A 13,684-nucleotide genomic window follows, 5' to 3' on the forward strand; every position below is an offset into this window, starting at 1 on the left:
ATGTTCGACCGTGTGAGTGCCTGATACAAACATCATTTCATCATTATTTTTTCTCTTTCCAAATATAAATTTCAGTTCATATGGTTTCGAAGCTTTGAGAGAACCAGCTGAAGGGTATAATTTTTCGAGAAGATGAAAAATGTGACATAGATGCCAGACATCAATAATTAGTATGATACGACAGCTTCACCAAATCCTGCAATTTGAATCTTAAAGAACTCATTATTCCTACATGGAACTGTGGACATCACAGTGAGATACATATATACAAGGACACACAAAACACAAGCAAAATCCATAAAAATTGAAAAAAAAAATATTTAAAAAAAAAAATTCATGTAAGTACTACTACTGTAACAACCATATCCGTTTTCCCTATTTTGGTGAATGACTTCAAGTTTACAAGTAATTCAAAATAACTATCTACCAGATCCACCACTCTTTCGAGAGGCTGATGTTTGTCAAACCAGAAGACATTCAAATTCACCTCAATTCAGTTACTGTTGCCAAACTACTTCTGAAAAATCACAAGCATACACTAGCGTTACAATCCCTTCAATATTCACAAAGTTTCCACTGGCTTTAACCGCTTATACAGTCTCTTTCATAGCTCATGGAGAGGCACTTGTCCCTGCACAATTATATTATCAATATCAAGTACAAAAACCAAATTAGAGAAAAAAAATTTAATGCTCCATATATTTTGTGCGTATTTTACGGTTTCCAAAATACAGCCTCATTTTGGTGGTGTCCAAGTAGGCAAGGAAGAAAAAGCACAGCAATAAAAGCACAAACAGTGATAGAAAAGTAGGCATAACATACCAATATCCAGGTGTTTCAATTTAACCGAGGGGACCCTAACTCAGAGCCACAAACAGATGCATAAGACATCGTGTCTTCTTTCGATAGCGCAACAAAATTCAGGGGTGCAGTAGACAACCTTCTCATTTCCTTAAAATATCCATTTTGCCGCCCTGAGAAGGATCTGGGGGTAAGAAGCTCTGGAGTTCCACTGCCAACAGAGTTACGACGAGGTGTTGGAGTCATGGATCCATTTCCATTTGCACGATACCCATTTGGCTTTCTAAAGCTGTTACTTTTTCTCGGACTAGGTTTAGACCCATAAATGGATTCCTTCTCAGTGAGAAGCAGATCTTGGAGCTTCTTCTGGTCCTAAAACATAAAATCAAAATGTCTAATCTACTACAAAAAGCTGAGAAACACAATGCAGGAACGTTTTTTTTTTTTTTTTTATCAGTCACACGATGCAGGAACATTCGAAAGGAGTACTCCGATCAAGAGGAATATAACAAGCCATCTCAATGTTGCAAGAAAAGCCCTATCATGTTGGTAAACTACACAACCAAAAGTTCAAAAAGTACCACAGAATTTCAGAAAGATGAATATATAATAATGCAAGTTGTATTACTCTGTGTCTCTTCTTCTCCTCTTCTTTCTGTTGCCTTGTGAGTTTGTATTCCTCCAGTATCAACACCAATCGTACCTGAAAAATAAAGTTTATTTTTAAGCTTAGAGAGAGAGTAATGTCACGGAGAAAGCACATCCAAAAAAGAATATCAAATTAGGAACTCACCCCATCGTAAAGAAAAAACATATTTTTTTCATCTTCCCAGGCTAGAGTTTTATGTATCAGATTCTCAACCATTGCTGGAAAAGGTACCAGGTTAGTTCCAAAAGAGACTACAGCAACAGATAAGGGTATGTTCCATAACAGAAACAATACCTGGAATTTTGTTTACAGCAACTCGAGCTCGTTCTGCACGTTTAAGATTAATGTGAGCACCCCTCCCCGCATTGTAACGGTTCTCATCCTGTAATTCAACAAAATGCTCGAGGTCAGATTCCAGCTTTTATGACCCTTCAACAAAATGCTCTTATATACATCAGAGCCCATTTGGATGAAACATGAACTCACAAGCTATGTTAAAAAACATAAGAAAAAGCAGGACAACAATGATGAGGAAGAAAGAATTCATCAAAAACCATGCTCAGGTCCTCGCCAGATTAGTGCAAGGCTGTAACACATTTCTCACTTACTTGATTATAGTCCTCAAGCCAATTTTCCTCTTCACAGGCAGAAAGCCATCGATCTATCCTATCCATTATTTCTTTCCGGCTCAAAGCTTCCTGTTTTATTCTGGCAATCTGTGCTTCAATATTTGCCAGAAGTTCAGAAGGATCCACAAGACCTGTACATAGTAAGGCCCATATAGTATCATTTTATGCCAAGTAAATGATGAAATTAACACCCCAGGCATGTGTCAAGCATTATGACAGGAGGCAGGATATCTTACCAGAATCTATCAGTGCACTCGATTTCTCAGCTGCTGTACTTGTATCCGGTTCTATATGTGTCATTCTACATATTTCCTCCAACTCTGATCTCTTTTTCATAACAAGTTCCTTCATTCTGCTTGCTTTCAGTTTAGTGAGTCTCTGCACTTCCGCTGATGCCTTCAATATATAGTAAAGAAAAATTTGAGGATCTTTATCAGGAACAAGCAAATTAAACATAGGAAAGAAATTTAGGGTGATCTTGGACCTGTTCAATTATCTCTGTTGAGAGAACACCAGGTTCTGTAATTTCTGTCTCCGATGATCCAAGAATGGAAGTAATCCTTGAAAAGTTATTCTTCTCTTCCTTTGGTGAGTCCATCAAGTTCCAAAGTTCAAGCAGTGATGCAACAATATCTTTCAGCTGCATTTCAAAACAAGATTTTCAATATAAACAGCCAAGACAAAATTGAAGAACAATGATGTGATCATCTGCATTACCTTCAGTAATCGAGTTTTCCTTTCTATTTTCAACTTGGCAATCGCCTGTTCTAGCCCTTCCAATGTGCTATTGCTGACATTAGTGGACTGTTCAACACTTGTATCATGCAAGCTTGGATGCACGTCACTCACAGTCTGCCCAAAATCCAAGCCAAGCACACCGCAGAGAGAATGCACTTCATTCACATTTTCCAAAACTTTATGGAGGCGGTCTGACTGCAAAAGGTGGTAAGAGAATGCACATAACTTATCAAAACATGACTAGACAGATGGAAAACTTTATTCAAATCGGACAAAAAATTGAACATGCAGAAATCTTCTATACAGGCAATTGTAAGTTTTTTTCATTAGTTTGAACATTTCTCTAATAAAAAATGGTCCTCTTATGAGTCTACAACACACACAAGAATGCTTCGATTTGAATCTTCTCCAAAATCAGGAAGCAGATAATTAAAATTTCACACTGATTTTGAAAATACAATTAAGGTCCATTTCACACAAATAACCACAAGGAATTCCAAGTTCCATTTCATATCATTATATGGTACCTTCTCCTTTTGAAGAGTGTGAAGTTGTGTTTGATATTCAGTGAGCTTTCTTTGTGACAAGTCCTGTTCATCCAGCTCTAACGTCCTGACCATGCCATTGTTGAAATGATTGTATCCAGAAATCTCACCACTGATCTTTTCAATTTGTGCCTTTGTATCTACAAATTGCTTCATTCGTTCTTCTTTCTTCATTTTCAGTTCCTCTACCAGCGGTGTGACAGATGCAAGTTTTTCTTTCAACGATGCCGATCTCTCTGCCTGAATCTGTTAACTCACAACGAGATTCAGATAAGCATGTTAATAATCTCAATGCCTCTTCTCAACAATCAAACAATAAACATTAAGAAAATGGATGGAGCTCCTACAGAGTAGTGCTTTTCATGTGACATGTTTGAAGACAACTAGTCGCTTTTCTGCTAATTAACTTCGGTAATGAACTGTTAATAACTAGCACTTCGCTACACTAATACTCCATGGAATATATCTAGCAAAAGAATCATGGTATGCCAGGAATGGCTTTTTTGTGCCAGACAAGTTTATGCCAATGTTTAGTGGGGCCCATGTGATGAATACATTCCCAAGCCGCCTTCATGCTTATTGTTTAATTAATTCTAATATTTAGTTATATAATGTACCATTTCTGTCTACGTGTGTACAAACAAGGGATTATGCGCACACCATGATTCCTACAAAATTGATTTTCGATGTTCTTTTGTGTCTTCTATCATGAGGGGGCCCAAATGTGAGAACCCAATATATCTTGGACAATTATTACCATTATTATTACTATTATTTTATGCTAATTATATAATTAGCTATTAACATCTTTTTATGTATAGTTTTATTTTAGGAAACACCTAGCTCAGGTTTGGATTAATTTAGTAGGCTTTAAATTTATTTATTGAGGTTAAGTCCATGTTTTTAAACTAGGACCCAAGGCACTTGTGATGGACCCAAACTCATGTACATGACCCAAGATCCATGACCCGTTTGAAAACCCAAGTTCCGACTACACTATATATAGACCGCCCCATAGAAGCTCCATGCATGTAAAAACATTGCTGCCTCTAGGGTTGCCGTCGACCCACCTTGCTGCCAAGCCTCACGTTGCAACTGTCTCCTCCAGCGCCAAGACCAGCCCAGCTCACCGCCCATCACCACTAGGTGAGACCACCTTGTGTCCCACATTACACACACAAAAAAAAAAAAAAAAAAAAACAGCCCTGTTGACACTTAGGTGACCCAACCACCATAGCTTTGACTTGAACTGCCCTTCCTCCACAGCACTGCCCAATACAGCCCTAAACGACCCAGCACCACCGTGATCAATGCCAAACAGTGAGGAGCAACGGTTCCACAAAACTGAAACCGTAAACCGAAAAACTCATCCCATGCAGTTGCACCACATTCCAGTAAGCCTCTGCCTCCTCCTCCACCTAGCACTGCTCCCTCTCCCTTTCTCTTCCAATGGTTTAGCATTTGATGTAATGTGTGACCAAGTGCCTCTATTGTGCCAATTGAAACAAGGGTGGATAAGTCCGGGTCCTATGCTCAACCCCCCCCCCCCCCCCCCTCTTACCAAAACCTTGGGTCTGTCCCTTTAGGTATAAACCTCTCTCTCTTTCCCTCTCTTATATGTGGTTAAGCATAACCAAGTGTTACTAGGGTCTTTGACTGACTGTGTGTATGTGTTCATGTGTGAGTTTAGGATGGACTGTATCTGTGCATGTGATCTGGTTGGGTGCATACAGATCATGTTTGTGAGTGGCTCACTGATTCAAGAGTATGGTGTATTTATATATATGATCCAAATACTAGGGTGCCTTGGTTGGAAGAATTGGAAGATGAATAAAATGTGAGTTCATGTCCCACGTGTAGGTGGATTCAGTTTAGTCATAAGTCTGTGTGCATGTGTGGTTTGGGTTTTGAGGGTTTGTGAACCTCGCATGGGTTGGTTGTGTGTTTAAGGAGTTAAGTGTGATTTAATTGAGATGTATAATCGAGGGTTGAACTCACTTGAGGTGTTTCGGGTGATAGGGTTGAAAATGATGGGGAGTTGAGTTTTAGAGTTCATTATTTTATGTGAATGATTCTAGGTTAAGTAAGAATGATTTGTGATATTTTTGGAGGTCATGTGGTGATTTTATGGATGAATAAAGGAAGAGTACAATTCATAAGGAAATTAGGTCAAAGTCATATCGGTAATTAGGGTTGAGTTAAGATGATTTTTAGAAGTCATGGGTAGCCCTTTTAGGCATAGTTGCATGTTTCATATTTATATTTTTTATTTAATGTGAGGAAATGCTTATTCAACTGTATGAATTATTATAGGTTCCATTGACGCTCTGTGACACGTGCATTTGAGCTTATTTTGCATAAGGATCAAGGTAAGTGACTATAATCATACTTTTCAGTTCATTTTATGTAAACTGAAAATGTCACTTTCATAACTGTATAGATTTGTACATGTTTACAAGTATATATATACAAACCGCTCTTGGCAGCCCCTGTTACATGAACCCTTGTTATTAATGGAATGCATGTGATTTGAGGAACGTGTGACTGTTGGATGACTGGTATGCATATAGTACGACTATATACTTTAAATGAATGAAAGGTAAGGTAAGGAAAGGCAATATGAAAAGAAAATAAATGAAAGGAATGATCGCATGTGACTGCTGAGGAAATAAATGAACTAGCCATGACAGTGAAGATGGTACAATGAGGAGGGGCAAATTGCAACATCGGAATGCATCACTAGAGGTGCACCTAGTGATGCCCATTCTTGAGGAGGGCTAGGTTCTTACCCTCTAGCCGTCAGGTAGAGCCACGACCACAAGGATTGCTAACCCTAACAACATACAGGGGTTAATATTGTGTAACAGCCATTAAGGATATGAGGTCAAGGAATGCATTTTTCTTCAAGGTTAATTGTGTGTATCGTCTTATGATGATGATAATGATTGAGACTGTTTTATGCTTGACTGAAAACCTAGACTGTTATTATGTTTACTATATGATGTAGTTCTTACCGAGTATTCGACTCTTTTTTGTTTTTACGTGTACCCAACCCAAGTGATGATAAGTATGAGGATGCTGCTAGACAGGTTATAGTTCAGGGGGACGAGACCAAGACTTGAAGGATTACTGAGTTATCTATCTGTTTATTTTAGTAATGAGTTATTGTAGCATATGAACTTTGTTGGGTTTGTTCTCTTCTAATAAAATACTTGATTTTGTAACTATTATAATGGAAACTTTCATACCTGGCCCTAATTTGAAACGATTTTAAGGTTAATAGCATTCAGTTACTCGAGTTTTAATAACCCTAGAAGGACAAGGTGTTACACCAAACTCCAGATTATGAGAAATAAAAATGGCCATAGCAGCAACACCTATTCCTTTTTTTTTTTTTTTTTTTTAGCTTAGCTTCTTCCTCTGAGTAGATTGGAACTTTACCCCCTTTTACCCTCAAGAGAAATAGAGTAAACTGTTACTTCACAAAGTACCCTCCACAAGATGATTAAGCAGCTGTCTTTTCGTTTACCCTTGAAACAAAAAAACTCCAGCTACCTTCCTTGAACACACCGTAAGCCTTTCAATTGTCGAACTAAGTACATGTGTGTAAGAAGACTCTATATATTTATTAATAGCCCCTTATCGTGTGTGTGTGTACATATATATATCAATCATATTTTTTTTTTATAGGTAAAAGAAGTTTATTGATCCACGTAAATAGGCAAAGCCCGAGTACACAAGAAATATATGAGAAAGAGCCTAATTACAAAAATTAGGTGCTACTAATAGTGGCGTACACATCGTTTAGACTCATTCCATTCCATACAATAGAAGAGGCCCACAACAACAGGGTATGAAAGAAAAAGTCCCTAAAACTGTCTGGGGAGTGTTCCCTATCCTCGAATCAGCGGCCATTTCTTTCATTCTATGTGCACCACATTAAGCATAGAGGTACCATCTTCCATATTGCAGCGATCTGATGGTTGCCCCTAATCCCTTGCCAACAAGACAATAGATCTATCACCCTCTTAGGCATGACCCAAGCAATACCAAGTCTCGAGAAGATTGCATCCCACACTACCTTTACTACTTTGCAGTGAAGAAGAAGGTGGTCCGTTGATTCGCCATTAGATTTGCACATGTAGCACCAATCCGCTATATAGAGTCCGCGCTTCCTTAGTTTGTCGATTGTTAAGATTTTACCATGGGAGGCCACCCACTCAAAGAAAGCTACTTTGAGGGGAACATTTCTCCTCCATATGGACTTCCAAGGGAAGTCAATGGAGGAGTGGATCAACAAGGCTTTGAGATATGAACGAACTGAAAATTTCTTGTTCCCTATGTAGGTCCAGAGTAATATGTCCTCCCTTTCTACCCTTGGTTTCAGCGCATATAGCATCCTGTAAAAATTAGTAATGTCTCCCAACTCTCAATCCTGTACAGTTCTAGTGAATCTTACGGGCCAAGTAATGGAATCAGAATTGTTGCACATATTATCCGCCACGAAAGAGCCTTGATCCAGCGCAACCTATAAAGAGAGGGGAAAGCGTTTTTCAAGGCCACATCCCCACACCAAATATCATACCAAAATTTGATCCGCGTGCCCCTTCCCACCTCAAACCTGCAGTTGCCAAGCAAATCATCCCATCCCTTCCAAATAAGTTTCCAAACTCCCATGCCATGTAGCCCTCTAACTTCATTAGAACACCAACCTCCCCATAGACTCCCATATTTGACCTCTAGAATATTTCTCCAAAGAGAGTCCTCCTCAAGGTGAAAGCGCCATAACCATTTACACGAGGAGTGCCTTGTTGAAAGTTCTCAAGTTTCTTAAGCCCAACCCGCCACAAGACAACGGGGTGCATACTTTGTCCCATTTGATCAAATGGAATTTCTTTGTATCCTCTAGCCCTCCCCATAAGAAATCACGGAAAATCTCTTCTAGTCTATTCGACACCCCTTCAAGCACTAGAAATAAGGAAAGAAAATGGGTTGGAAGATTGGATAATGTGCTCTTAATAAGGGTGATTCTCCCACCTTTCGACAAGTAAATTCTCTTCCATCCCGCCAATTTGCCTTCAATTTCCTCAACGATCCCTTCCCACATTACCTTAGACTTATGAGGGGATCCCAAAGGGAGTCCAAGGTACTTCATCGGCAAGGATGTGACCTTGCATTCCATGATGGCAGCCACCTCCCCTAAGTTGTTGACCGAGCCGACGGGTACTACTTCTGACTTGGATAAGTTCACCTTAAGGCCAGTTACCGCTTCAAAGCAAAGTAGGAGTGCTCTGAGAGAGTGAATCTAATCCAAATCTGGGTCAAAAAGAATCAGCGTATCATCGGCGAAAAGGAGATGGGAAACCGCCAAGCTTCGCTAATTAGAGTCCCCCACCGAGTAACCCGAAATGAAACCCATATCCACCGCCCTTTCCAATATTTTGCTTAACACTTCCATGACAAGAATAAATAAGAGTGGGGATAAATAAGAGTGGGGATATATGATATACATACGCATACACCCCTTTGTTTTTGCTCAGTTCATTTGCTGACCCCAGCTATCTTCACTTTGTTTCACTCTTCTATATGTGCAAGTTAGGCCACCTTTTGTCCACCCCAACCCCCACAATACTTATAAGGACTCTAGTGGGATAGTTTAGGGCCCAACTTGCTAATTCTCTCATTCATTAAATCACTTCGCTTCGCTCCACTCCACTCCTTTCCCTTGCTCAAAGATTAACTTCTTGCTTTGTTCGCTTTGTATATGCACTATCTCAAATATTAGCTTCACACTTTGTGTTTAACTTTTCAAGTTATTAACTTCATATTATTGAAAGATGGGAAAAGCCCTAGATGTCAAAAATTCAACATTCATAGTGTAACAACAATAGCTAATATGTAATGCCAATTTCAAGCTGCACTCCAAACATACATTTTCTGTTTTACATAGAACTGAGTAAAAATTTTACCAAAGGCACAAAAGGGGTTGAAAGCCAAGCATGGGGGATATCTAAAAAGCACTAATAATCATACAGAGCAAGGATAATCTATTGTGCATAAACACTGATACAGTAATTTTTTAGCAGATACAACATGACACAGCAAGCAACTATCCATTAAAAAAAATGCATATGTGGAGGTATTCATTCTCTTGATTTTATGTTTAAAAATAAATAAAAATTACTGATAAAAAATAAATAAATAAAAAGCATCAAAACGTTTGTAAAAATATTTATGGTAACTAAAACATAAGATGAATAAAAAGCAACAGAGTTATGGTGTATATAGCGAAACAACAACCATTTTTCTGTTTCTGATATTTGAAATGGACAATTAAAAGGTAAAGGTTCTGAGAATGGATCAGAGCATAAATGAGCAATAGTCAATGAGAAAGCAAAAAACTACAGTAGTTCATATCAGGTCAATCCCACTTTACACGCCATGCACCGACCAAAGTCAATTAGAAATGTATGCTAAGCATTTTTCAAGTAGTCTCAACCAATGTTCTCATATTCTCAATGTCAAAGCTAAAAGTTTCATTAATGTCTTGAAAATAGAAAGGGTATAGTTTTTTTGCTAAATTTGATACTTCAACAACTCAAAATTAAAAAATGAGCATTACAAAACAATGAAAAAAGTAATGTGTACACAGGTAAATAAGGTATAACTAGCCCTATATACTCTTATAAATAGGAGAATTACAAATACAATACAAACATAGCCTTGTTCCCCACAAGAATTAAACTAAAACTGGGGGATTAGGGCTCCACGTATCAATAAAGAAAGTAAATGGGTACAAGTTGAAACGGAGAATATTCAAAACTTAATTAGTCCGATTCATTCATACTTCAAAAACCAAAAAAATGCCAAGGCTTTAATTGCAAAAGAGAAAAAAGTGCAACCACCAGAATGCATTGATGATGCATGATAACTATACCGGTGAATGAAGATTTAGCTCCCCAAGAGCAGCCATGAGAGTTGCAAGCTCAGCTTCTTTGGCTGCAACAGAATGATGGAGGCGTGCCTTAGCATTGGCAGCCTCCTCAACCTTTCGCCTGTACACTTCTAAGCATTCCCTCTCCAACTCCAGCAGCATGCGGTCTTTTTCTGCTTCACTCTCACCAATGTCATTCCATATTTGCTGCGCTCATAAAAGTAGCCAAACCAATTAAGGAATTTTAACATGGGAACAGTGTTTTCTCTCAAAAAAAAGAGAGATTGAATAGATTGCAAGTAAATGAGAAATAAAACACTCTTTTATAAAATAGCTAGAATGATAAAAACCAATCAAATCAATTCAAAACTTGATGGTAAATTAGGGTGAAATAAGTAAAGATGGCACCTTTTACCAAAAGCGTTACAAGCGCAGCCTAGGCACACGGGGGCATGCATAGGAGCAATAACTTATAAAATCTACAACTATCCCAATAATATAATATCTCAATATAATTCAGGCAAAAAGCCTCAACGCCAGCCTAATTCCCAAATAAATACAAATAAATTGTCAAACTTAAAAGAAAATAAAACGGGAAAAGAAAACATATTCCAAAAAAATAAAATAAATAAGAAAGAAAGAAAAACAAATAAATTCATATGAGGAAAGAAAAAATTGATACAGAACTAATTTGTAAACCCCACGAAGAAAAAAAAAAAATCCAATTATCTACTGTTCTTCTCTTGAACACGAAGCGTTTCGAAGCCAACAGAAACCCTTAAAACGGGATGATGAAACAACAAAAAGTTTTAAAAAGATCACTTGAAAACCCAACTAATTTGGACTACACCTCAACCACCCCAACCCCCCCATCCGGCCAATTCCCAAAAAAAAACAACCATTGCAATTACATCCCGAACCCAAGAAAAGAAACGAGAAGATGTGCACAGAAGGAAAGGCGAATCCATGAAAATTGACATAATTTTACAATGAAATTTGTTAAAAGAATCAAGAAACTGGAGTGACTGGGTACAACGAAAAAAGGAAGGAACAGAACACTCAACCTAAAGGCATAACAATACATTTTACATAATAACTATTTGGTCAATTTTCAATAATTACCCACCAAAAAGAAAGGAGCCTCAAATTTGTAGATTAAAGATCACATTCTCAGAGACCCTATTAACTTTTAAGCACAGAGAGAAGTCCTCTTTCCCCTACTAACACTTAGAGGAGTTAAAGAGGCCCTAAATTCATAAGTCCACTAGACCCATTATGAGACAGTTCGAAAAAAAATACAATCATGCTTCCTTTTCTGACGCAGAAAAGCAAACGCAAAGTTGCTGAAAATCCCATCACTGGAAAGCACGTTTCCAGCAAGAAGAAGGAGAACCGGAAACTCACAATTACCCTTCACCACCAGAACCCTAATTCATAACAACAGACTTCCAAAACCACCAGAAACCAAAATATAACAAAGGAATTTCTTTTCTTTTTTCTTTTTCTTTTTTAAAAAGAAAAAAGAAAAAAGTGAAGACAAAACTGAAACCAGAAATGAGGAGAAAGAGCAGAGAGGAAAGAGAAAGAGCAGAGACCTGAAGCTCTTTGAGCAAAACATTGCAATTTGTGCCGTTAAGCATAATGGTTGTAGGGCTCCCAACACCAATCGCCAGCATTTTTACGCCTCTCTCTCTCTCTCTCTCTCTCTCTCTCTCTCTCTCTCTCTAGAAATTGAAGAAAATCCAGAAAGCTCTTGGCTATTTTAGTGGTCTTTAAAGAAACAAAACGCCGACAACAAAATGCGAGAGACCCAACCACCACAGCTTCCCAGAAAGCTTAAACCAAAAAAGTACTTAAAAGAAAACCCAAAAGGAGGAGAAAGCAGGATGATGAGAATTTCTACTCTAAGTCAAAGACAGAGGGACTAAAAAAAAACCCAAGAGACATTTGGTGACTCCAATTTCCATTGCTCCAAAATAACCTTAGCTTCCTTCAGATCTGAACTCTCTGTAATTTCAAAGAAGCAAAAAATAACAGTAGCAGCATTAGTCGGAACTGAAGGGAATGGAACTGAAAGAAGAGAGTAAAGCTAACGAGTTAAAGATTCAGTGGAAGAAAACAACTATCATTCGCACATAGTTTTTGTTTTTATTGATAATATTGGATATATTTGATAAAATGTAAAAGGAAGGGAAGCCAAACCAGAGGAGTATAATGGTATTTCAGGGTCTGGAGGTTAGGCGCAGCTTAGAGTTACCCGGAATGCTACTGGGTCCTCTCTCTCCTCTCTCTTTGGTAGGGGTAAGGAGCATTGGAGTACAAGTCAAGCAGGAACCTTTTTTACTATGCAAGTGAATTGGGATATATTTTTATTTTTTATCGAACACCATTGTTTAATTACAATCAATATCGATGCATATAAGAAGTAAGAAAAGCAAAGTAAAAGTACTGCAATTTCCCACTCCCCTTCTACACCAAAATAAACTGTTGTACCAAAAAAAAAAAGTCATAATTTCATAAAATTTATTTTATAATAAAAAATAATTTTATAATTTGATAAATTATATCCAATCAAAAAAATGCTTTGCAAGACGTAAAGCACGTGATTATAGCATAGAATGAGGGATGGATGGGGTTTAGTTACACGGAAGCTATAAAAGGCAGGTTCAGTGGCTTTTGTACGAGCGGAAGCGGATGTTCCCGAAGTCCAAAGTACACAGTAACTCTCCTTGCTGCATGTGTTTGGACATTGGAGTTTGGTTTTATTAACCTGCAACTTCCTGTTTGTCCTGATTTTGTAAAAAGGTTACTTCCTTAAACTTTTATCATTAATAGCACTATTTTGTCTTAACCTCTCATTTTATTTTATTTTAATATTATAATTTTTTTAAATTTTTATATAAAATAATAATATTAAAAAAATATATTCTAATGAATTATTAGAATATTCTACCATGCAAAGTGATAATGAATTATGTTTTGAGTGACGTAACTTTTCAAGTCAACCGTTCAAAAAAATAATATACTTAAAATATGGCACGGCAATTATTAAGAATATCATTAGAGATGAGTATTTCGTAATTATGTTTTAACTCAATGATATTTTTATCCACCTCAGGAAAAAGAACATGCAGGATATCTCTAAACCCTCGTATTATTTATGAATACATACAGAGTACGTTAGTCCTAATTTTTTTATTTTTTTTACGGCGACTTCTTTTAATGTTGTCACATTATGTTATCTTTTGTAACAACGTTAATATTTCTTAGGGGTCAACGTTACAAGATATATGCACCAATTATTGGTTGATGCTCAATAATGGTAGTTAAGTCTTTTTCTCTCTTTTAAAATTGATTTTTGAAACCATCTAATCATGCATATCTTTTT

The 13,684-nt window shown here is 37.4% G+C and overlaps 1 protein-coding gene across 2 annotated transcripts; it reads right to left on the minus strand.

The window, feature by feature from the left end:
- Window positions 1-304: 304 nt before the first annotated feature.
- LOC122313300 (65-kDa microtubule-associated protein 6) lies at window positions 305-12,654 on the minus strand. Of its 2 annotated transcripts, XM_043128172.1 has the most exons (13): window positions 12,499-12,654; window positions 11,892-12,303; window positions 10,300-10,503; window positions 3,345-3,608; window positions 2,797-3,012; window positions 2,564-2,719; window positions 2,316-2,475; window positions 2,059-2,210; window positions 1,745-1,832; window positions 1,595-1,668; window positions 1,430-1,504; window positions 823-1,173; window positions 305-631 (listed from the first exon to the last, which is right to left on the minus strand). In XM_043128172.1, exons 2-12 carry the CDS (start codon window positions 11,970-11,972, stop codon window positions 838-840), a joined length of 1,806 nt encoding a protein of 601 aa, XP_042984106.1. In that variant the 5' UTR covers window positions 11,973-12,303; window positions 12,499-12,654; the 3' UTR covers window positions 305-631; window positions 823-837. The 2 variants fall into 2 exon arrangements, with proteins under 2 accessions (XP_042984106.1, XP_042984105.1); XM_043128171.1 differs by lacking the exon at window positions 12,499-12,654 and having other exon boundaries at window positions 11,892-12,478.
- Between the last annotated feature and the right edge of the window lie 1,030 nt (window positions 12,655-13,684).

This window comes from Carya illinoinensis, chromosome 6 (assembly GCF_018687715.1).
Source record: "Carya illinoinensis cultivar Pawnee chromosome 6, C.illinoinensisPawnee_v1, whole genome shotgun sequence".
Lineage (NCBI taxonomy): Eukaryota > Viridiplantae > Streptophyta > Magnoliopsida > Fagales > Juglandaceae > Carya > Carya illinoinensis.